The sequence below is a fragment of the Myotis daubentonii genome, chromosome 18 (assembly GCF_963259705.1).
Source record: "Myotis daubentonii chromosome 18, mMyoDau2.1, whole genome shotgun sequence".
Taxonomy (NCBI): Eukaryota; Metazoa; Chordata; class Mammalia; order Chiroptera; family Vespertilionidae; genus Myotis; species Myotis daubentonii.
The window spans coordinates 29,035,999-29,058,749 of NC_081857.1; the positions used below are offsets into that span (position 1 = coordinate 29,035,999).

Here is a 22,751-nt window from a genome sequence, read left to right on the forward strand (position 1 = left end):
AGTGCCACCACCACCCAGGTGCATATTCCAAAAGCTTGGGACTCAACCTGATTTCTTCTTCTCCCTCATCCATCACACCCAGTCCTATTCTGAACTCATCCATGTCTCACCAGCTACCCAGCTCACGTCCCCATTTCTGCCAGCATCTGAATGGATTTATTTCCTTTCTTCCTAACACTCCGTTCTCCACCCAGCAAAGGAAGAAATCATGTCACATCAAGATTCCACCCAAATCTAAGTCTTCCCATTGTATTTAGAATAATCTCCAAACTTCTTCCCAGGCTACAGACAGGTAAAACCTGGTCTGCTTTTCCCCAAGCATTAAACGCTGAACCCCAGGGCGGTTGCCTTCACTTAAGCCTAATTCACCTCGTTGAGCAATCTCCAGTCACTTTATCACACTGTCATGTTGTTTTGAGCACTATCACGAGCCAAAATTATCTTGTTTTTGTCTGTTGTCCCATAAAATGTAAGCTCCGGAGAGCAGGGACTTGCTCATTGCACTGGGCCTAACACTTAGTAGGTCCTCAACAAACTCGTTACTTAAGTGGCAGAGTGGGGCCTTGAAAGCAGCTTTGGGGCCCTAGGACTTGGGGATAGCCGCGGCGCCCTACTGGGAAGGGAGGGAGGAGGAAGGGGCACTGTCCGCAGATGGCGTCAGGCCGCAAGACTCCTTGAATAATTCACCATCATAACAGCCCCGCCTCAGGGAGGGCTGGGTGCGGCCAGGACGACACAATAAGGTGGATTGGGATTCCCAACGGGGCAGTTTCTGGGCGCTGAATGGCTGCTATCCGGAGGCTCCTAGAGGAGGAAGCTCACGAATCTTGTTTTTCCTGGATTCATTGAGGGAATTCTATCTCCCTTCCCCACCACACCCCCTCGCTTTATATTGGGGGGCCGGCTCCTGGGCCGAGGCGCATGCGCGCTTCGTGACTCCCGCTCCCTGTTTTCCGTAGACGCCCAAATACGCTTGCGCCCCATCTGGGTTCCCACTATTCAGGGAGAGCCGTCGGAGGACCAATAAGGCGTGCGGAAGGGACCTGCGTCCCGCCTCCTGGCCATTAGAGGGACACCTTCCTGAGCTAGGCCCCGCCTCCTTCCCGCCCCGCGGGCCCCGAGCGTCTCGCGGCTGCGCGTGGTGGGGCGCATCCTCGCTGGGACGCGGATCTGCGGAGCCCCCCCACCTCCAGCCCCGCCCACCCCGCTGTGCAGGCTGCAGTGGGTTTGTCCTCACCTCGGGTTGGGGTGCTGTTTTACTTCGCCCACGGTAGGCGTCATGGATGTGGCACCATTTGGATCTTAACTCTCCCTCCAGGCGTTTGCACTTCACTTATTAATCATCATTGTTGTTATTTGTAGGGATGGTCGTAATTTACTAATGAAGAAGCGAGGATAAAACCTTAAAATTCTCCTTTGCCCACCTTGTGTGTGGTTTTTTTAACATTTAAAAAATATGCCAAAACCGGTTTGGCTCAGTGGATAGAGCGTCGGCCTGCGGACTGAAGGGTCCCAGGTTCGATTCCGGTCAAGGGCATGTACCTTGGTTGCGAGTACATCCCCAGTGGGGAGTGTGCAGGAGGCAGCTGATCGATGTTTCTCTCTCATCGATGTTTCTAACTCTCTATCTCTCTCCTTTCCTTTTTGTAAAAACTCAATAAAATATATTAAGAAATATATATATATATATATATATATATATATATATATATATATATATATGTCTTTATTGATTTCAGAGAGGAAGGGAGAGGGAAAGGGAGATAGAAACATCAGTGTTGAGAGAGAATCATTGATTGGCTGCCTCCTGCATGTCCCCTACTGGGATCAAGCCCGCAACCTAGGCATGTGCCCTTGACCAGAATCGAACCTGGGACCCTTCAGGGCGCAGGCTGACGCTCTATCCACTGAGCCAAGCCAGCTAGGGCCCACCTTGTTTTTTTGAGGGGTGGAGTGGGTATAAGGTCTGTGTAATTTGTTCCTCTGTTCTTCAGTCATTCCACAAACGTTCACTCAACACCGGGCTGGTGCCCGCCGCTATGCTACACATTGGGGTATGGCCATGGGATTAGGAAGGGAGGTGGACAGACTCATCCATATCCTACTGGGCTTACCCACTGACGGACCAGCCGGCAAAGGAGTTAGCAGCCACCGGACACTCCAACTGACAGTAAGCCACTATACAATTAATTGGGATAAGAGCTACAAAGGAGACGTAAGGGCTATCAATGTGTGTTACAGGAGAGCTGTGTGTGGAGGGAGAGAATTTTTGGAGAAAACAACATCTCAGGTGAGTTCTGAAAGATGAACAGGCATTAACTGGCTGCATGGAGGTGAAGAATGATATATACTGAAGAAGAGCCTTTTCCAGGACTCTGAGGTACAGTGGATGTGGAACAAGGGACACGTCCAGGGCAGGCTGTAATTGGCAGATGTTCTCCCTGTCTTGGCATCTTCCCCCCTACCGTCTAATTTCTATACAGCAGCCAAAATGACCTTAAAAATATAAATCTGATCCTGTCACTTCCCTGCCCCAAACTCTCCAGTGAATTTCCATCTTAGAACAAAATTCAGACTCCTTACTGTGGCCACCAAGGCCTACAGAGTCTGGCTCCAAACTTTCCTTTCTAAACTCACTTCTTAAAATTAGCCCCATCACTGGCTCTATCCAGCACTCCCTACCCCTTTATTTTCCTTCATAGTTTTCATGACCATGTGGAATTATTTCTCTCTCTCTCTCTCTCTCTCTCTCTTTCTCTCTCTCATCTACCAGCCACTAGGACAGGAACTTTATCATCTTATTTATTGACTCTCCAGGATTTAGAACAATGCCTGGCAGATAGTAGATGCCCAATTATTATTTGTTGGATGTGTGAATTGGGGAGCACTTAGCAAGGGTGCCTAACCCAGTCAGGGGATATCAGGAAAATGGTACTGATGGCAGGGATACTAAGGCTGGGGCCTTAATGATTAAAAAAGAAAAAGAGTTATTCATTTTCTTCAAGAGAAGAGAAGAAAGTACTTACGGCAGGGAGGAAAATAGAGGCAAAATGGAATGCAGCCTGTCAGGGGAAATGGGATTGAAGAGGTGAGAAATGAGGGTGGAACAAAGATCCGGTAAACCTGCTTAAAGGTAGTGTGGTGCCATTAAGGGATTTGAGGAGGGAGAGTGGTAACTTCAGAATTGATATTTTAGTTAGACCATCCAGTTCTTCGAGAATGGATTGGAGGAGGAAAGTGGTGGTTGCAAGACCAAGATGTTTCTGTAGTCTAGGAGAGAAATGTGGAGAAAGGTACAAGGAGAGGATGTAGGTTAAAATAAAATAAGTTTGTCACGTAAAAAAAAAAAAAGCCCCAGATCCTGGGGGAAGGGGTTCCATGTCTGGGGAAAGAGCACAGGAAGAACAGGCTTGGCTGGGGGAGGTGACCTCATCATGGTCCTGTGAGGTGTCTGTGAGACACCGAGGAAAGAGCTGAGCTCAGGGTCATGTCACAGAGTCACCCCAGGAGGAAGGTTGGGATTGGAAGTTGATTTTTTAAAAAATATATTTTATTGATTTTTTTACAGAGAGGAACGGAGAGTTAGAAACATTGTTGAGAGAGAAACGTCGATCAGCTGCCTCCTGCACACCCCCAACTGGGGATGTGCCCACAACCAAGGTACATGCCCTTGACCGGAATCGAACCTGGGCTTTCAGTCCTGAGGCCGAGGCTCTATCAACTGAGCCAAACCGGTAAGGGCTGGAGGTGGATTTTTTTTACACCAAAGCAACTAGAAGGTAATCAAAGCCATGGGGCGTCTCTTAGGAAAGATGATGCATAAGAAAAGGGCTGGGACAAAACCCTAAGGAACACCCGCAGACAGAAAGGGGAAACCCTCAAAGGAGAAGAAGCAGTCGGAAAGGTGGGAGGACTTCCGACCAGCAGAATGTGGCGTCCTGGAAGCAAAGGAGATGACTTCAGGAAGGGAGGTGTCAAGGCGAGAGCTTTGGAGATGAGGAAACTGCAGCTGGAAAAAGTCAAGTAACTTGCCAATACCTCCGATCTAGTGCGTAATGAAGCAAGGATATAAGTCCTTAGTCACTCGTGTCCATGTTAAAACACCTGTTCATGTTGCCGCTCTTTAAGGCAGGGGTGGGGAATCTTTTTTTCTACCAAGAGCCATCTGGATGTTTATAACATCATTCGAGGGCCATACAAAATTATTAAATTAAAAATCAGCCGAGCCATGGCCGGTTTGGCTCAGTGGGTAGAGCGTCGGCCTGCGGACTCAAGGGTCCCAGGTTCGATTCCGGTCGGGGGCGTGTGCCTTGGTTGCGGGCACATCCCCAGTGGGGAGTGTGCAGGAGGCGGCTGATCGATGTTTCTCTCTCATCGATGTTCCTGGCTCTCTGTCCCTCTCTCTTCCTCTCTGTGAAAAATCAATAAAATATATTAAAAAAAAAAAAATCAGCCGAAACCGGTTTGGCTCAGTGGATAGAGCGTCGGCCTGCGGACTGAAAGGTCCCAGGTTCGATTCCGGTCAAGGGCATGTGCCTGGGTTGCGGGCACATCCCCAGTAGGAGATGTGCAGGAGGCAGCTGATCGATGTTTCTCTCTCATCGATGTTTCTAGCTCTCTGTCTCTCTCCCTTCCTCTCTGTGGAAAATCAATAAAATATATTTTAAAAGGGGAAAAAAAAAATCAGCCTGCTATATTTGGTCAAACATTTAATTAACTCACCCCTCATGCCTTGGCAGGGGTCAGATGATTTCACGGGCCTTATACAGCCCGTAGGCCCAATGTTCCCCACCCCTGCCTTAAGGGGACAAGAGAAATGGTGGTAACTAGAGGAAGCAAGGTGGGAGGTGGAGGTCTTAGACAGATGACTCAGTCAACTACCTGGAGGGAAGAAATAAAAGCTGAATAACAATAACAGTAATACTTCCTGGCATCTGTATCTATTATAGTTCACAAGGTGTACCATCACAGACATTATTCTTTTTTTTTTTAATATATATATATATATTTTTTTTTATTGATTTTTTACAAAGAGGAACGGAGAGAGATAGAGAGTCAGAAACATCGATCAGCTGCCTCCTGCACATTTCCCACTGGGGATGTGCCCGCAACCCAGGTACATGCCCTTGACCGGAATTGAACCTGGGACCCTTCAGTCCACAGGCCGACGCTCTATCCACTGAGCCAAACCGGTTTCGGCTTTTTTTTTTTTTTTTTTAATTGATTTCAGAGAGGAAGGGACAGGGAGAGATAGATAGAAACATAAATGATGAGAGAGACTCATTCATTGGCTGCCAAGTTGCAACCCAGGCATGTGCCCTGATTGGGGAATCAAACCTTTGACCTCCTGGTTCATAGGTTGATGCTCAATCGCTGAGCCACGCCGGCCAGGTTCACCGCTGTTCAGGATTTGAATCCACACTTCTATAGCCTCAACCAAGTCCCCCTGATCTGGTCTTATTTTAACTCTAATATTAATGTTCAGCGTTAGCCTCACTCTTCCTGAAGTTCAAACCACACTCTGAAACACTTGACAACCAGGGCCTTGAATTAGCAGGCTGTGATCAGTAACTTAACCTGTTCATTCACTCATTCAGTAAACAGTGAGCCTTGATTCTGTGCTTCCCTCTGAGTGAAGAGTTCTGAGGTTTCAAAGAATAGAAACATGAGCCCGGCTGGTGTGGCTCAGGAGGTCACATGTCCCAGTTTGGGCTTGGTTCCCAGTAGGGGGCGTGCAGGAGGCTGCTGGTCATTGATTCTCTCTCATCATTGATGTTTCTCTCTCCCTCTCCCTTCCTTTCTGAAATCAATACAAATATATTGGGGGGGGGGGAATATTTAAAAAAAGAAATAGAAGCCATGAAATGTGCTCTGCAGGTTTATAGCCGTAAGGAAGACTGAAAACACCCTACTGGGTACCTGGGGGCTGTAGGACATGATGACTAAGAGCTGCTTGTGCTTCAGAGTAGGACAGATCTGAACTCAGGCTCGGCTCTGCCACTGAAGTCCTCTACGTCTCAGGCTTCTCTGTAACCAGGAGTTGTCAGGCTAACGCATGTAATGAGCACTAATGAAAGGCTGTCTATCATCGTGAGTAAAAATACAGAGTGGCACATGAGGTACAAGTATTTCCCATTTGCACTGGGCTTTTCAGTGAATGCTGTGGTTATTAAGAGTTGGTTAATCAAACTGACTTTATAGTGGTCATTATTTTGGGGTATATACATGTATCAAATCATCACAACATTATCACAGTAAACTTACACAATATTATATTTCAATTATATCTCAATAAAGTTAAAAAGAGTTGTTTAATCAGATGAATTCAAGGATGCAGCCACACTCTTACTAGTAAGGGACAGAAGGGGGCTAGTCTCACTGGAGAAAGAGGTCCTTTTTTAAATATATTTTATTGATTGTTTACAGAGAGGAAGGGAGAGAGAGAGTTAGAAACATCGATGAGAGAGAAACATCGATCAGCTGCCTCCTGCACATCTCCTACTGGGGATGTGCCCGCAACCCAGGTACATGCCCTTGACCGGAATCAAACCTGGGACCTTTCAGTCCGCAGGCCGACGCTCTATCCACTGAGCCAAACCGGTTTCAGCAACAGGTCCTTTTTGGTGTCAGTAATAAGGAGGAGTGTTGTATCTTCAGATCAGAAATCAGAGCTGAAAGAAAACAGGTTCTAGGTTGATTGATAAATAAGGTTTATTCATTCTTTCATCTGATATTTCTTGAGCACCTACTCTTGGCTGTGTATGGATTGAGAAAGCATCTCTCTTGGACTTGACCGTGGATGTTACAGTGGGACTGGGAGGGGGCGACCTCCTTGGGGACGTGGTCCGAGGCCTAAAGAGCAAGGAGCCTGTGACATAATACTTGCCAGTCTCCAGGCAGGAGCCTGCTCTCTGAGCCAAGCCGGCAGCCCTGCAGGGCTAGCAGGAGTGGGATCAGAACTCTGCTGCTGAGTCAGCCAAACTATTTTTGTGCTTCTGCTTTTGCTTATATTTCCCAGTTGTCCTCCCTTGGTGTTTAGCTAAGTCTTTTAAAAGTGTGCAACAGGGCCTAGGAATACATATGTGGCCACCTAATGCACCCCTAGCGGCCACTGCAGCAGCCGGGGTGTTGGAGGTGACTCCCCAGGCCTAGGGGAGTGGTTCTCAGTCGCCCCCTAGGGGACATTTTGGAAACTTGTGTCTTTAGAGGAGACCCTGGATGGAGGACAGGAGAGGTAGACATTCTACATTCACAAAGAAGAGTTCTCGCATTCTACTTGACTTTGGAAATTTCCACTCAACAACATATGCAAATATAAAATAAAAAACACTATTCTTTTCCGTATTAAATTTGCCAAGGCTCAGAATCAAATATTAAGTTTGTGGAATGCACTTAATCTTATTCACAAAGACTGACTTTTAAGCATTTCTATTTGTCATATATTTTTTATTAAATTTCTATTTATTGATTTTAGAGAGAGAAAAAGGGAGAGAGAAACATCGATTTGTTGTTCCATTTATTCATGCATTCATTGGTTGCTTCTTGGATGTGCCCTGACCAGGGATAAAACCCTCAACCTTGGTGTATTGGGATGATGCTCTAAACCAACTGAGGTACCGGCCATAGTATTTGTCATATATATATATATATATTTTTTTTAATATATTTTATTGATTTTTCACAGAGAGGAAGGGAGAGGGATAGAGAGTTAGAAACATTGATGAGAGAGAAACGTCGATCAGCTGCCTCCTGCACACTCCCCAGTGGGTATGTGCCCGCAACCAAGGTACATGCCCCCGACCGGAATCGAACCTGGGACCCCTGAGTCCGCAGGCCGACGCTCTATCCACTGAGCCAAACCAGTTAGGGCTATTTGTCATAAATTTTATGTTTTTGCAGCACAATGATAATTTCATATCATGAAAATGACTTATGGCAAAAATTACATATCAAAATCATTAATTCATGGACTGGTTTTGCTTCTATTAGGTTTTATTTTATTTAGATTAGTGCAAGATCTGACTATAGTATGTCTCCAAGGTAAAAGTGAAAGCATTTACTTATTGAAAACATATTATAAAAAATAGTCCCATCTGGCTGGAGTGACTCAGTTGGTTGAGCATCAGCCCATGCACCAGGAGTTCAACGGTTCAATTTCTCATTAGGGCACATGCCCAGGTTTCAGGCTTGATCCCCAGTAAGGGGTGTGCAGGAGGCAGCTTATGTCTCAGATGTTTTTATCTCTTTCTCCCTCTCCCTTTCTCTCTCTGAAATCAAGAAAAAAATATTTTTTAAAAATAGTCCCAATATTTTTCCTTTATATTCCAATTAAGGCAATTATATTGATTCTTTTAAATTATGTGTGTAGGTTAAGTCATATTATTTGGATCTTTATTTCAGGATAGAAAAGAGTATATTAGAAAATACTTATGTAAAGGGGGTGCTTGGACTGTTGGGCTGAGATCTCCAGGATGGGGAGCGTGGAGCTCAGAGACAGGCAGAGTCGCCCCTCCCAGCTGAAATTGACCACTCTCGACCAGCTTGTGAGTTCTGGAGTTCTGGATTCTGTTCCGTTGTTGAAGTGGCATCCCTTGACTGATGCCTTTGGAGAACACGGAGCCAGCACTTCAGAAGCCAATTTGGTCTTCATCTTGGACAGGTAGGACCCTCTGTAAAAATAAGGGACGGCCCTAGCTGGTTTGGCTCAGTGGATAGAGCGTTGGCCTGCGACCTGAAGGGTCCTGGGTTCGATTCTGTTCAAGGGCACATGCCCAGGTTGCAGGTTCGATCCCCAGTGGGGGGTGTGCAGGAGGCGGCCAATCAATGATTCTCTCTCATCATTGGTGTTTCTATCTCTCCCTCTCCCTTCCTCTCTGAAATCAATAAAAATGTATTTTGAAATCAATAAAAATATATTTAAAAAAAAATAAGAGACGCCCTAATCGGTTTGGCTCAATGGATAAAGCGTCGGCCTGCAGACCGAAAGGTCCCAGGTTTGATTCCGGTCAAGGGCATGTACCTTGGTTGCGGGCACATCCCCAGTAGGGGGTTTGCAGGAAGCAGCTGATGGATGTTTCTCTCTCATCGATGTTTCTAACTCTCTATTCCTCTCCCTTCCTCTCTGTAAAAAATCAATAAAATTTATTTTTTAAAAAAGGGACGATTTTAAAACAATACAAAGCAAACACTGCAGACCAACACTGCAGCTTTGGAAAATGACCAGCTCCTAGCATCGCGTTTGGCATACCAGAGGCGCTCTTGAAATGTGTGCTGTGTGTCATGGGACTCTGGATATGAGTAGCCAAGGGACTTTGGGTAATTTAATGACCTTTTAGAGTTTTTGGTTTCTCATCTTTAAAATGGGAAAAATAATAATATCTGTCTTGCGGGAATGAAGTGAGTGGGGTGAAGGTCCCATGCACACTAAGTACCACAGAATAAGTACTCGGTAAGCATTAGCCCTTATTATAACCAACTTCATTTAGAAAATAAAACATAAAAGTCCAAGGGAAGCCCTGGCCAGTGTGGCTCAGGGCTTAGTGCATCCGCCTTTGCACCTGAAGGCTCCCAGGTTTGATTTCCAGTCAAGAGCAGGGACCTAGGTTGCAGGTTCAAATCCTGGCCCCGGCTGGGGCACGTTTGAGAGGCAACCAACCAACGTGTTGTGTCTGTGTCTCTCATTGCTCCCACATTTCTCTCTCTCTCTCTCTCTCTCTCTCTCTCTCTCTCTCTCAATATCAATGAATAAAATTAAGAAAAAAACGAGGTGGTATCAACTCTGGAAGGTTTTTAAACTGAAGTATAAAAAGAAGAAATAAAAGCCTCATAAACACTGTTACTACAGAGTGAAACAGGGAGGTGGAGGCTAAATCCAACAGAGCAGAAAGGGGCAGATATAGTATGTGTGACAAATATTTGTGGAATGAATGAACTCGAGGGAAGTAAGGTGCAGGTATCACCTGTCTTCTTCCCAAGAATGAGCCCTACGCAACATTTCCTGGAAAAACAGGAAGTCTAGATGGGGCAAATATTGACATGATGATGGCTCATTTTGGTTCAACAACTTGGCATGTACCCATTCTGTGTCAGTAAAGGAATGAGTAAGACATTCCTTCACTGACCCCTCTGAGGACTTAACTTATTACAGTATTTGGTGCGCAGCAGCCTACTATACATATGCATTATGTACTGAAACCTCACGACAATTTGGTGAGGCAGGAGCTGTCACTCCCCTTTTATAAGTGAGAAACAGAGGCTTACGTCATGTATTGAAGGTCAAACAGCGAGTAAACGGTGGAGCCAAGTTTCAAACCCAGCTGGTCTCACTGAAACTCTACTGACGCTATAGGAACCGGAACAAGAAAAGATCCGTTCGGCCTGGCGCGTCTGGAAAGACTTCACTGAGATCGTTTTAAAAAGACACAGCAAACCAGCGGTCAGTGAGCATCTCCTGTGCGCCAGGCACATGCTGCTTTCACTGGCTCCAGGAATAGCCCTGAAAGATGGTGGGCGGCCTCCGTTTTAGTTAGGAAATAGGCTCCGAGGCTGGGGTTGGTCAGGTCCTCAGGGTGTGTGTCACTCCCACTAAGTCACTTGGGATGTGGTCCAGGTGTGATGTGGTTGCAGCATGGCTGGCTCAGGGGTCCTCACACCACGGCCCGCGGGCCACATGCAAATACAAATACTGTCTTTGTTCCCGTTTTGTTTTTTTACTTCAAAATAAGATATGTGCAGTGTGCATAGGCATTTGTTCATAGTTTTTTTTTAAACTATAGTCCGGCCCTCCAACGGTCTGAGGGACAGTGAACTGGCCCCCTGTTTAAAAAGTTTGAGGACCCCTGCTATGGCTTGTACAGCACTTTCCAGTCCCTGAACTACGTTCCACAACCTCCCTGTCCTGGGAGAAAGGAAAAGCCGCTCACACAACCCGCACCCACCTGCTGATGAAACCAGGGAGGCCTCCCTTGGATCGTGCCCTTCCTCTGCCCAGGGCCCTCCCTCCCTGCTTCTCTGGGTAATGATCCCTGCCCTTTCTCCTCCGGGAAGCCTTCCGAGGTAACTCCTTACCGTGGAGTGTCCCTTCTTACTGGTTTGTCTTCACGTGTGACTATCTGCGTAAGTGTCTGACTCCCTGCTTCACAAGCCTCTATAGGAAGGACAAAGGCTGCCTTCCCCATCTCTCAGTACCCTCTTTTATTAGCATCAACTTCATTAGTATTACTTTAACATTTTTTCTCAAGAAAGCAATGTGCTTACTATGGTTCCCATCCTCTGGGATTCTGGAGCCTCTACCCAATCCTCTCAGACCTTTGATTTAGATTCTTCCCTAGGCTGTCATCCACACATGCCTTCTAGGATGTGACGGGGTGCAGAATCACCAACAACCCGGAGGAAACCTGTCGCCCTTTACAAGTATGGGTGAAGTTGCCTCACTTCCGGTGTCATGTGACTCTCCCGTAGTCATCACATGACCCATTTACTCCGTGATGCCGGAATTAATGCCCAAGGCTAATCCCGGGTCTGTAACTACCCGAGTACCTGCAGCTCCGCTTCGATTTAGGGGACTTTCTGTCCCCTCCGAGGCTGCGAACGCTGCCGTCTTCCCACCTGGTGATGGAGCCTGCAAGTCCTTCCAGAGAGGTGAGTGGGCCAGGGCTCCCAATTGATCTCGTCTGCTTCTGGAATCCTGGCCATCAGGTTCAGGAATTCAATGAATGACAGACTCTCCTCGAACTCGGGCCATCATGGCATTTCTACGGAGGGACAGGTCAAGGGAGAAGTGGGTGGCAAGAGGGGAGGAGGAGGGTCCCGGTCGGGGAGGAGGAGGGTCCCGGTCGGGGAGGGCCTGTCACTAACAGAGGGCTTGGAGGGAGGGCTGGCTCGAGCAGAGGGCCTATTCCATCCCTCTTAAAGGTGGGAGACTAGCCTGTGCGTGCCCGGGGTGGCTGAGCGCTGCCCAGGAGAGTAGCTGAGGGTGGAGAGGGGCTTGCCTTCCAGCCGCTCCTCATTCTGTTCTCAGGAATGTCCCAAGGCCCTGGGCAGGGTAGGCGTCATGGCTGCCAGACTCACGGGATTGCTTCTACTTCAGGCAGTTTCTTGGGCGTCAGGTGAGTAAATTAAGGAGGAGGGAGGTAGCCCCAACATTTCTCTTCTCTGGTAATTTTCTGGCAGACTTGTGGTGGACATCAGTAGATGCTCAACAAATACTTTTGGGTGGAGGTACAGCAAGAGGATTTTAATCCTCACTCAAGGATAATTTTCCCATTGATTTTTTTTTTAAGTGGAAGGGAAAGAGAGGGAGGGAGAAAGAGAAACATTGATGTGAGACACATCGATTGGTTGCCTTCCTCTCGCATCCCAACTTGGGTGAGGGATTGAACCCGTAACCCAGGTACGTGCCCTTGACCAGGAGTCGAACCTGAGACCCTTCCGTGCAGGGGCCGATGCTCTAACTGTTGAGCCATGCCGGCCAGGGTGTGAGAGGATGTTAGGAACCGGTGTTCAGTCTCTCCTGAACAGTGTGGCTTCTCCCAGCTTCATCCTTCAGCCCTTGCCTCTCTCTCCCTCCCAGGTGCCCGCCCCTGCAACCCTAAAAACTTTGGCTACAGCTCGGTGGTCTGTGTCTGCAATGCCACCTACTGTGACTCTCTTGACCCCCTGACCCTGCCTGCCCCTGGCACCTTCACACGCTATGAGAGCACACGCAGCGGGCGTCGAATGGAGCCGAGTCTGGGGACCATCCAGGCCAACCAAACAGGCACAGGTAACCACTACACCCTTCACCCCCGAGCCAGGCTGGGGTCCTCCTGGGGTTCCTCCCGGGGCACTGACACCCTGGATTCCCTGCATGTGTTCTCAGGGCTGTTGCTGACCCTGCAGCCGGAGCAGAAGTTCCAGAAAATAAAGGGATTTGGAGGGGCCATGACAGATGCTGCTGCTCTCAATATCCTTGCCCTGTCACCCCCTGCCCGGAATCTGCTACTCAAATCGTATTTCTCTGAAGAAGGTGAGGAGGAGGGGGACAAGATGACAGTACAGCTGACCTTGACATTTCCTTTGACCCTGATCCCACCCATCCCTGACATTTGGGTCTTCTCTGACTGCCCCAATAAGATTGTCCTACCCGTCTTCCACCGAGTGCTTGGGGATTCTCAGGCTCAGCCCTGTGTTTCACCCAGGTGCCTGGCTCCACAGGCCCTAACCCAGGAGCCCCATCGAATTTAGGGCTGACAAGTGATAGGCCAGGCCCTACATTCTCCTGTTGACTCAGACTCCCAGAGCTTGGTCTTCTACCGCAGGAATTGAATACAACATCATTCGGGTACCCATGGCCAGTTGCGACTTCTCCATCCGCATCTACACCTATGCCGACACCCCTGACGACTTCCAGTTGCACAACTTCAGCCTCCCAGAGGAAGATGTCAAGCTCAAGGTGGGCACTCCGGCTTCCTGAGGCCCTGGTCACACTGATGCCCGGGCTTGGAAAAGCTTCAGGCTAGAGAAGTTTAGAGAGACAGAACCTGGCCCCGAGTCTCTCGGTTTTGTCCTGGGGGTGGGAGGGCGGGGGCTGATGGCCAGGCCTGATGCACTGGTTGGGCCAGTCTGTTCTAACTCTGGTTGTCTCTCTCCGCACTACCTTTGTTTCTAGATACCCCTGATCCACCAAGCCCTAGAGATGTCCCAGCGCCCTGTCTCCCTCTTCGCCAGTCCTTGGACATCACCCACTTGGCTCAAGACCAATGGGGCAGTGAATGGGAGGGGGTCACTCAAGGGTCAGCCGGGGGACCTCTACCACCAGACTTGGGCCAGATACTTTGTCAAGTAAGGGAGCAGCAAGGCCACGGGCCCTGCACCAGCCTGGTCTGTGTCCCCACCTGGTTTCACCTCTAGCTATGACTCTCTTCACTCACTGGCCTTTCTTCTGGGCCTTTCTGACTTGGGCCCCCCGTTTCCCCCACCTCATCAGCCTCCTCGTCCTCAGGTTCTTGGTCCCCTTTCTTGGTCAGAGTCACACACACCCTCCCTCTGCCAGGTTCCTGGACGCCTATGCGGAGCACAAGCTGCAGTTCTGGGCAGTGACGGCGGAGAACGAGCCTTCTGCAGGGCTCTTCAGCGGGTACCCCTTCCAGTGCCTGGGGTTCACCCCTGAGCACCAGCGAGACTTCATTGCCCGCGACCTGGGTCCCACCCTGGCCAACAGTACCCACCGAGGCGTCCGTCTGCTCATGCTGGACGACCAGCGCTTGCTCTTGCCCCACTGGGCCGAGGTGGTAAGGCCCAGGGCCTCCATGGGTACCCCAGTGACCCTCAAATCCAGGATCCAAATGACTGGCTCTCAAATAGAGTGCCTTCTCTGCCCCAACCTTTTTTTTTTTTTTTTTTTAAGATACTTTTACTGATTCCAGAGAGGAAGAGAGATAGAAACATCAATGGTGAGAGAGAATCATTGATTGGCCGCCTCCTGCACGCCCCACACTGGGGATCGAGCCTGCAACCCAGGCATGTGCCCTGACTATGGAATAGAATCGTGACCCTCTGGTTCATAGGTTGACGCTCAACCACTGAGCCATGCTGGCACCTGTTCTCTCTGTTTTGTCCTGGGGGTGGGAGGGCGGGGGCTGGGCCTGCCCCAACTCTGGATTCTTAGAGCACCCTGGGCTGGAGCCGGTGCCCGGGTGGTGTACATACTCCTGGAGTGCTGGGGTGATGGTGCCCCCTTGTGGAGCCCCAGGACCCCATGGTGTTACTGCAGCCCCCTCTAGTTGTGTTTATCCCACTGCCCATTCTCTGGTCCCCTGGTGTCTCCCAGAACCCTCCGAACGGGCACGGCCAGGTTCAGCGGCTCCCTTTCCCCAGTATTCCTCCCCTTCCCTGTACAGGTGCTGGCGGACCCCGAGGCAGCTAAGTATGTTCACGGCATCGCTGTACATTGGTACCTGGACTTTCTGGCTCCAGCAAAAGCCACCCTGGGGGAGACACACCGCCTGTTCCCCAACACCATGCTCTTTGCCTCAGAGGCCTGTGTGGGCTCCAAGTTCTGGGAGCAGAGTGTGCGGCTGGGCTCCTGGGACCGAGGGATGCAGTACAGCCACAGCATCATCACGGTGAGCCACCGGCCTCCCTTCTCACAAAGCAGCCCCCGGCCCTTCCCAGTCTCACCAAGGACTGACGACCGGCCCTCCGCTCCACCTGCTCCCCAGCCGGCTCGCTCCTGGGGGCACGTTGTGGGATACCGTGATTCCCTTCAGATCTGCACATCCCATCACCCTTCCTCCACATGCTTGGGTCTTGAGCGTTAGAGCTGTCTGCTTTCCCAGCTTCTCCTGTGTTATCTTCATCCTCAGTCTCTCCTTAGATGTCAGGACACAGAGGCCTGTCGCAGGGCTGAGGCACCGGAGCCCACCTCCCTCCTTAACCACATTCTCTGGGGACCCAGTGTCGAGCCTTTGTCTCCGCCCTGTTCCTGCCCTAGAACCTCCTCTACCACGTGGTTGGCTGGACTGACTGGAACCTCGCCCTGAACCCTGAAGGGGGACCCAATTGGGTGCGCAACTTTGTTGACAGTCCCATCATCGTGGACATCGCCAAGGACACGTTTTACAAACAGCCCATGTTCTACCACCTTGGCCACTTCAGGTGAGTGGTGGGCAGGCACCCCGCTCCGCACCAAGCCGAGTATTTCCTGTGCTGGGCTTACCTCACCCCACATGAGGAGCAGGAAGGTGCTTAGGGTGGGACCCTTGGGAGAGGCACACCTGTCCCTCTTGCACCATCTGGGCAGGAAGTGACTGGACAGCATCAGACACAGGCAACCCAGCTGCTGATGCTGGAGCTGGGAGGCGGGAAGGAGGGCATGCCAGCAGCATGGCTCAAGACCTGGAGAACTGGGGCAGAGCCTTAGCAAGGGATGTGGGGGATGAATTCTTGGGTTACGAGTGGCTGGGAGCTACCCTCAGGTCAGAGGGGCTGGGCTGGGTTCCTGACGCTGCTGTTCCCACTTCAGCAAGTTCATTCCTGAAGGCTCCCAGAGAGTGGGGCTGGTCGCTAGTGAGAAGAACGACTTGGAAACAGTGGCACTGATGCGTCCCGACGGCTCTGCAGTTGTGGTGGTGCTAAACCGGTGAGAGCAGCAGCAGGGCCCGGGACTGGGCTGAGGGCAGGCGGTGGGTTTGGCAGGATCAGACACTCAGCTCTCCTGCTCCCTCCCCAGCTCCTCTAAGGATGTGCCTCTCACCATCAAGGATCCTGCTCTGGGCTTCCTGGAGACGGTCTCACCTGCCTACTCCATTCACACCTATTTGTGGCGTCGCCAGTGATGGAGCAGATACCCAAGCAGAGGCCTGGGCTCAACATGGGCATTAAAGGGACCGAGTCAGCTCACATGCTGTCTGTGGCTAACAGGGGACAGCAGGGCCTGGGCGAGTTTAAGTGACGTCAGCCCAGGAGCAGTGGTTTGGGTAACACTCTCCCCTCCAGCTGGTGCCAGGGGCTGGAGGCTCCTCAGGAAAGGATTGGGAAGCCCCAGTGCTCCCCCCACAAGCTTGTGTGAGTGTGTTCTCTGTGCTGGTTCCTGTGGAAACTGGGCCCAGGCCCAGGGTGAGCTCACTGTCTGTACAAACACAAGATGGGGGGAGGGAGGGCAAGAAAAGGAAGAGACTAGGAAGGCTGGACGCAGAACTGAGGACTGTTTGTCTTTCCTGGAGGTGAGAACTGGGTCCTTGCAGGAGCAAGGTCATCAGGGCCAAGCAGCTGAGCAGCCACGCACCCGTGAAGGCAAGGACCCAGACGGCCCCTTAAAGGACAGAAGGTCTGATCCCAGTGAGTGTGAGCAGGTTTATTTTCAGGGGACACCCCATTTCTGGCTGTATCGACAACAGGGAGACACAGGGACCTCTGGAATGCATGAGAGTAGAAAAATCAGTCCTGGGAGCATGAGGACAAATCACTCCTCCTCGTCTCCCTCGGCCATGCCCAGGGCCCCCGTGCCTGGGGTCCGGGCCGGTGTTGCCCGCTGGACAGAGACAATGCCACTGAGCAAGGCGTAGCCCAGCATGGCCGCCAGCCCCGCCAACACGGACAGGACCTGGGTCCGGCGCCGGTACGGCTCCTCCTCAGTCTCTGGGCTCACTGGTGTCTGGCGTGGAGGTGGCACCTCAGCTGAGGGATAAGGAAGGAAGGTGGGCAGGGAGGCTAGTTCCTGGACCCCTGCCCGCTCTCCCCAGGGCCAGCAACCACCCCGCACCCATCTGCCCCTTACCTCCATCCCAGGGGAAGTAGAGGCTGAGGATGTGGGTGCAGTAGGCACAGAGGTTATGCAGTCCCCGAAGGTGGGCCTGCAGTTTCCCACTGGGCAGCTTGACCTGCAGCAGCAGGGCCAGGTAGCTAAAGACAAAGGCGTCCAGGGAGGCGGGGCTGAGACAGAGAGAGAGGGGTGTGATGGGGGAGGACGACTTTGGCCGAGGGGGCAGAGATGGAGTCAGAGGAAGACTTGGCCCTGGGAGGTGGCTCTGGACGGCAGGGACCACTAGGGTAGGTGAGGGCACACCTTTCTGGGTCTGGTGCGGGGAGGGCCCCTAGGTGGCGCCAGCCTGGCCCTGAATGGGACGCTAGCCCAGGGCTGCATAAAGGGCACATTGAGTGCCCACAGCGCTGCAGACTCTGCGCCTGGCGGCCCTCCCACCCTCCCGGGCCACTGAGGCAACTCCAAGCCCCGCTGTCAGCAGACCCAGTGTCCGTCCCGAGGACCTCTCGCCCCGCGCTGAGCCCACCCAAGCGCCTGCAGCTACGTCAAAACCCGCATCTTCTTCCAAGCCACCTCTTACTCCCCTGGAGTCAGACTCACGCATCTCCAAAGAAGAATTTCTGAGAGCCCAGGCGCTGAGAGAGGAGGGTCAGGCATTCCCGAGCCTCTTGGTACAGCTACAGGGAGGACACAGGGAGGCTTGAGGCTGCGGGCACTGTGCCACCCCCCTCCTAGGCAGTCCCACGCCTGGCCGTTGGCCTTGGGGCTTCTCTCCTACAGCAGCGCCCTGTCCCAGAGGTACCTCCTTCTCCAGTTCTTCCTCATGCTCAGGCCTGTGCTCCCCACACAGCAGCTGCAGCCGCTCCATGTGCTGCCGCTGCATGCGGCCAGGCAGGAAGAAGTTGAGGGGAAAGGGCATAGCCTCCGCGTACCACTTCCGAGTCACTTCCACATAGTTCTTGGCGTCTATCCAGAAAGTATGGATCTGGACGGGACATGGGAAGGGAGAGGAAGGCGGGAGCCTGTGTACCCGCCTGAGTCGGGGTGGGCTTCTGACCCCCATGCTGCTCCAGGGCTGGAGGGGTGGGGGCGAGGGGTCGGGGTGTGTCCCTGGCCCCTCCCCCGCTGGCCATAAACCCTGGGAGGTCTGGGCACACTCACCAGCACTGGGAGCAGCTTCTCCTCCAGCAGAGACACGAAGGCTAAGGTGTCTGCCCCTTGCCGGGCAGACAGATCATAATCAGCATTGAACTTCTGTGGAGGAAACGCCTACCGTGAGCTGATGGGGGGTTGGGGGGACTGCAGGGCCCTCAGGAGCAGCCTGTCTGGTGCCACCCTCGCTGCCTCTGAGCGTAGCAGGGGTAGAGTCAGGAGTTTTCCTGCTGAGGCCCCATGGCCTGAGCAGAGCCAGTAGCCTGTTACTGTTGGCGGACGGCCTGGGCCTCGGAGCCTGCTGGCCGTCAAGATCTCGAGCCCATTGGGGAAGGAGAGAAGGCCCAGCCGCAAACCAGGAGCAGCTCCCGGAGTTTCCACGGAAAGGTGGCAACGTGCCTGCTGACAGCAGCTTTCGAACAGTAACGGCTCCAGTCCGGGCACCGCAGCGCTAACAGAGTGAGCTCAGAGGCAGGCTGGGCCTCCATCCACGCCTCAGGAACCGGGGACGCCATCCGCACGCTCCTGGACCCATGGGCTCAGGGCCCCTGGCTGCTGCTCTCAATGCCCAGCTCTTGGCTCTTTCCTCTGTTTCATTCCACGGCCCAGGCGCCACCACCACCACACATTCCAACCGTACCCCCAGGTCTCGGGCTGCTCATCTTCCTAGGCTCCAGTGTCTGTTGCTTAGCAACCCCTCCACATTTTGAGTAAACTCTGTCCCCGAATAACCCTCTGAGCATGATCCTCACATCTCTCTGGGCCTCACTTCTTCCCTGTGGGATGGGGGTACTGATCTCTTCCTCTCAATGTGGCTGTTATGAAAAAACTCTGGAAACTGGAAAGGTGTGCTCACACATAAGGAAACATGGCTGTGGCCCAGTCCCTGCCAGGAACTTTGGCTTTTATCTGGATCCCATGCCTCTCAAGCCTCCATTAATTCCCCAGCTCCTTAATATCTGGGAAAGTAGAAATGAAGAGGGTCCCACTTCTGACAGTGAATCCCCCCCCCCCTTTTAAATATATTTTTCTTGAGTTCAGAGAGGAAGGGAGAAGGAGAGAGAGAGAGAGAAACATCAATGATGAGAGAATCACTGATTGGCTGCCTCCTGCATGCCCACCACTGGGGATCGAGCCCGCAACTGGAATCGAACCTGGGACCTTTCAGTCCGCAGGCGGATGCTCTATCCACTGAGCCAAACCGGCCAGGGCGTGTATTCCCTTTTTGAATCAGACCAGGAAAATTAAAAGAACCCTTGGAAAGCATCCTGGCTCAGCCCCTGGTTTTACACATAAGGAGCTTCAGAGGGAAGGCAGGGGTGGGTGGGAAGAGATTAACCAAAGAACATGTATGTATATATGCATAGCCCATGGACACAGACAATAGGGTGGAGGAGGCCTGGGGCAGGGCAGGCTATAAGGGGTGAATGGGGTGGGGGTGGGGGGACAAATGTAATCCTTTCAACAATAAAGATAAAAAAAACAAATAAGGAGCTTAGGGCCCTGAGACATTAAGCGACTTGCCACAGGTCACTCGGTCAAGGAGAGAGTGAGGGGCATAGCTTAGGCCTCCCCGTTCTTCGTGTAATACTCTTCCAACTTCCTACCCTGGCTCTAATCCTTGTCCATCCCGAGTCCCATATCCCGCCTGACCTACTCCCTGAAAAACGGGCGATAGCCCTTAGAAGTCCCTCTCTGGTCGCACTTTCGAGGGTCTCACCTGAGCCAACAGCTCTCTTCTAGTCTCCTTTCCCTTCCTTGTGTCATCAGCCTGTTCATCTCTCTCTCTGCCCAGCAGGCAGAAGGCTCTGTGCCTCCAGATGCCCCCAAAGTGCCCCGGCGTACCCTCTGGCCTACTACTTACTGCATCACACCAACACTGTGTCCCCCACCCCCGACCCCATCACACTGTGCGCCTTGAAGCTCTGGGTCCCCCGCCTCGAGCCTGGCATATACCTGGGGCTCGATAAATGTGTGTCGCACTGCACGGACTGAACTTTTCTCACTAGCAGTTCCCCTGGCCGAGCCACCTACCTCTTTTCGAAGGTGGGTGATGATCTTGTGTGGTACTGAGATGACCTCTCCGTGACTGGTCCGGAGGGCGGGCAGCGTTCCTGACATTGAGAAAGAAGGACGCCCGCCAGACCCTTAGCTGCCTGTCCATTCGTATTTGGACCACATTCCTGTCTGACTTCTGCTTCTCCCCCCGCCCAGGGACACTGGGTACCTGAAGGGCTCCGCCAGGGGTTGCTGATCTTGTGCACCTTGAGCGGGGCCCCAGTAAATCTGGCATAGGTCTGCAGGGAAGGAAGCAGAAGGCAGAGGGGCCAGGACATGGCCCCCACAGGGGGGTCAAGAAGAGAAAACATGTATTGAGTACCCCTTATGCTATGATCTATGTTTAGCACTTCACACACACATGTGCACACACATGCGCACGCACACACACACAGAGGACACTACTTCACAATGGGCAACACAGGGCGCAGAGATTACGGATGTATCCATGATTACCAGTGAGCTAGGAAAAGCCTTCCATCTCCTCTCCTACAATCTACCTGGGGAACAGTTATCCTCAGAAGGTTGTTCTAACCAGTACCTCCCTTTTCTTGGAAAAACTGACCATGCACTTTTTTGTTGTTGTTAATTCTCATCCAAGGATATCGCCCCCCCCCCCCCATTGATTTTTAGAGAGCGTGGAAGGGAGGGGGAGAGAAAGAGAGGGAGGGAAACAGAGAGAGAGAGAGAGAGAGAGAGAGAGAGAGAGAGAGAGAGAGAGAGAGAGAGAGAGAGAGAGAGAGAGAGAGACATAGATGTGAGAGAGACACCGGCTGGTTGCCTCCCAAACTGAACCCGAGACCCTTCGGTCCGCAGGTCCGCGCTCTGACTCCGGGCAGCCTCTGCGGCTGTCCTTGCCTAGCCCTCGGCACCCGGTCATTTTATCACACGGGCTCGCCGACATGTCTGCCTTCCTATAAGCAGCCCCACGGCGGGGACCAGGCCTGACGTGTTTTTGCTGCCAGTGTTCGCACTGGGAAGGGGCCTCGTACATGCTGACTCGATGAAGGGGCGAAGGAGTGACACGGACGAGCCCGGCTGGGGGCCTTTTGGTTCAAGGAACAGTAAGCGCAGTAGGTGCTGTGGAGGGAGGAGGAGGAGGGGGAGAGGGAGGAAGAGGAGGCGGCGAAGCCAGGAACGCCAGGCCTGAGGACCGGGAGGCTGTCCCGCTCCAGCGAAGACGGGAAGGAAGAAACCGCCCCGAGAAGTGATCGCCCCAAGGTCACACGGCCGGCCAGCGGCTGGGCGGGGGCGAGACCATTCCCCGAGCCCTCGTCCCGGCCTCTCCGGGGCTACACGAACCCCGGGGCTAAGGCGCGGGGCGCTGCGCCCACAGCGGACGGGCACGCCCTTCGACCGCCTCGGTGTCTCCCACTGGGTTCGTGCGGAGGAGCCCCGGCAAAACCCGGGCGATCGGCTGGCAGGGCCCCTCCCTTGCCCTCCTGGGCGCGGCACCGCCCTCACCAGTACCGCCAGGCTGTCCAGGTCCACGGAAGGCAGCCCCCAGCCCCCCGACCAGCAGAACAGCTCCATGGGCGCCGCCATCTTGCCCGCCCTCTGTCCCGGAAGCACCTCCCCCCGCGCTCGGCCCGCCCCCCGCCGCCGCCGCCGCCGCCGCCGCCCGGGTCGCCGGAGGCCGAGGGCTGAGGGTGGCTCCGCGGGAGGTGCGGCTCCTCGCGGCCCGGGCGGCGGGGGCGGAGCTGAGGGCCTCTGGGGAGATGTCGAGGCGGCTCCCAAAGTTGGGGGAAGGGCTCTCCACCTGGCGCGCCTCGGAGAGTCGGGAAGGCTCGGCCGAGGGGCTCCCCGAACCCCCGAAGGAGCGCCAGGCCCGGGAGCAAGGGGTCTCGAGCGCCTGGGCCGGCCCCGGGGCGCCTCGCAGGCCTACACGTGACCTGGCCGGCTCGAGGGCCCCTCAGGCCTCGGCCCGGAGCCGGGGCTGCGGGGGGGATCCCCCGAGGCGCATGTTTTCCACAGCGCGTTATGCTTGGAGCCGGCCCCGCGCCGCCTGTCGCCATGGAAACAAAACAGGGGCGGTGGCGGCCGCCGGAACGAGGCCGAGCTCGGGCCCGGGTGGGGGAGGGGAGGAGGGGCTCGCGGGCCGTTGCCTGGGTAACCGGCGCCCCCTCGCTCCTTCCGGGTCGTGGCCTGTCAGCCGGGACCCTCGGTGGGCCCAGTCCGGCCCCGCGCTCCCTGTCCACCCGCCTCTCACGTCCCTCCCTCCTCTCCTGACGTCTTCACTCCGACCTCGCTGACCGCCGTTTTAGGTTTTCCCTCCAGCTCCCACTGGAGGCTCCCAGGT

At 53.1% G+C, this 22,751-nt stretch overlaps 3 protein-coding genes across 7 annotated transcripts in view; 1 reads left to right on the forward strand and 2 right to left on the reverse strand.

Moving 5' to 3' along the window:
- The window catches only part of FDPS (farnesyl diphosphate synthase), a 65,798-nt gene extending 59,468 nt beyond the window's left edge, over nt 1-6,330 (reverse strand). The window contains exon 1 of the mRNA XM_059675171.1: nt 6,325-6,330. The gene's annotated coding sequence lies outside the window, so the exon portion shown is untranslated. The remainder of the gene's footprint in view (nt 1-6,324) is intronic.
- On the forward strand, nt 1,127-16,380 carry GBA1 (glucosylceramidase beta 1). Of its 3 annotated transcripts, XM_059675164.1 has the most exons (13): nt 1,127-1,270; nt 8,401-8,659; nt 11,356-11,640; nt 12,020-12,107; nt 12,572-12,763; nt 12,860-13,006; nt 13,299-13,432; nt 13,649-13,821; nt 14,033-14,270; nt 14,880-15,104; nt 15,473-15,636; nt 16,004-16,120; nt 16,211-16,380. In XM_059675164.1, exons 3-13 carry the CDS (start codon nt 11,614-11,616, stop codon nt 16,314-16,316), a joined length of 1,611 nt encoding a protein of 536 aa, XP_059531147.1. In that variant the 5' UTR covers nt 1,127-1,270; nt 8,401-8,659; nt 11,356-11,613; the 3' UTR covers nt 16,317-16,380. The 3 variants fall into 3 exon arrangements, with proteins under 3 accessions (XP_059531147.1, XP_059531148.1, XP_059531146.1); XM_059675165.1 differs by lacking the exon at nt 8,401-8,659 and having other exon boundaries at nt 1,135-1,270; XM_059675163.1 differs by lacking the exons at nt 1,127-1,270; nt 8,401-8,659 and adding an exon at nt 10,242-10,435.
- Nucleotides 16,381-16,819: 439 nt separating this feature from the next.
- On the reverse strand, nt 16,820-22,050 carry MTX1 (metaxin 1). 3 transcript variants are annotated; one of them, XM_059675174.1, is made up of 8 exons: nt 21,917-22,050; nt 20,622-20,691; nt 20,429-20,508; nt 18,404-18,496; nt 18,045-18,227; nt 17,843-17,919; nt 17,258-17,382; nt 16,820-17,157 (listed from the first exon to the last, which is right to left on the reverse strand). In XM_059675174.1, exons 1-8 carry the CDS (start codon nt 21,995-21,997, stop codon nt 16,943-16,945), a joined length of 924 nt encoding a protein of 307 aa, XP_059531157.1. In that variant the 5' UTR covers nt 21,998-22,050; the 3' UTR covers nt 16,820-16,942. The 3 variants fall into 3 exon arrangements, with proteins under 3 accessions (XP_059531157.1, XP_059531155.1, XP_059531156.1); XM_059675172.1 differs by having other exon boundaries at nt 17,258-17,412; XM_059675173.1 differs by having other exon boundaries at nt 17,258-17,412; nt 21,923-22,034.
- Nucleotides 22,051-22,751: the final 701 nt, after the last annotated feature.

Coding starts and splice junctions, on each gene's coding strand:
- GBA1 (XM_059675164.1), top strand. CDS start 11,614: ATGGAGCCTGCAAGTCCTTCCAGAGAG. Junction 12,764..12,859: donor GGCCAACCAAACAGGCACAG/GTAACCACTACA, acceptor ATGTGTTCTCAG/GGCTGTTGCTGACCCTGCAG. Junction 13,822..14,032: donor TGGGCCAGATACTTTGTCAA/GTAAGGGAGCAG, acceptor TCCCTCTGCCAG/GTTCCTGGACGCCTATGCGG.
- MTX1 (XM_059675172.1), bottom strand. CDS start 21,997: ATGGCGGCGCCCATGGAGCTGTTCTGCTGGTCGGGGGGCTGGGGGCTG. Junction 20,509..20,621: donor CCCCTGGCGGAGCCCTTCAG/GTACCCAGTGTC, acceptor TCTCAATGTCAG/GAACGCTGCCCGCCCTCCGG. Junction 17,920..18,044: donor AGGAAGAACTGGAGAAGGAG/GTACCTCTGGGA, acceptor TCCTCCCTGTAG/CTGTACCAAGAGGCTCGGGA.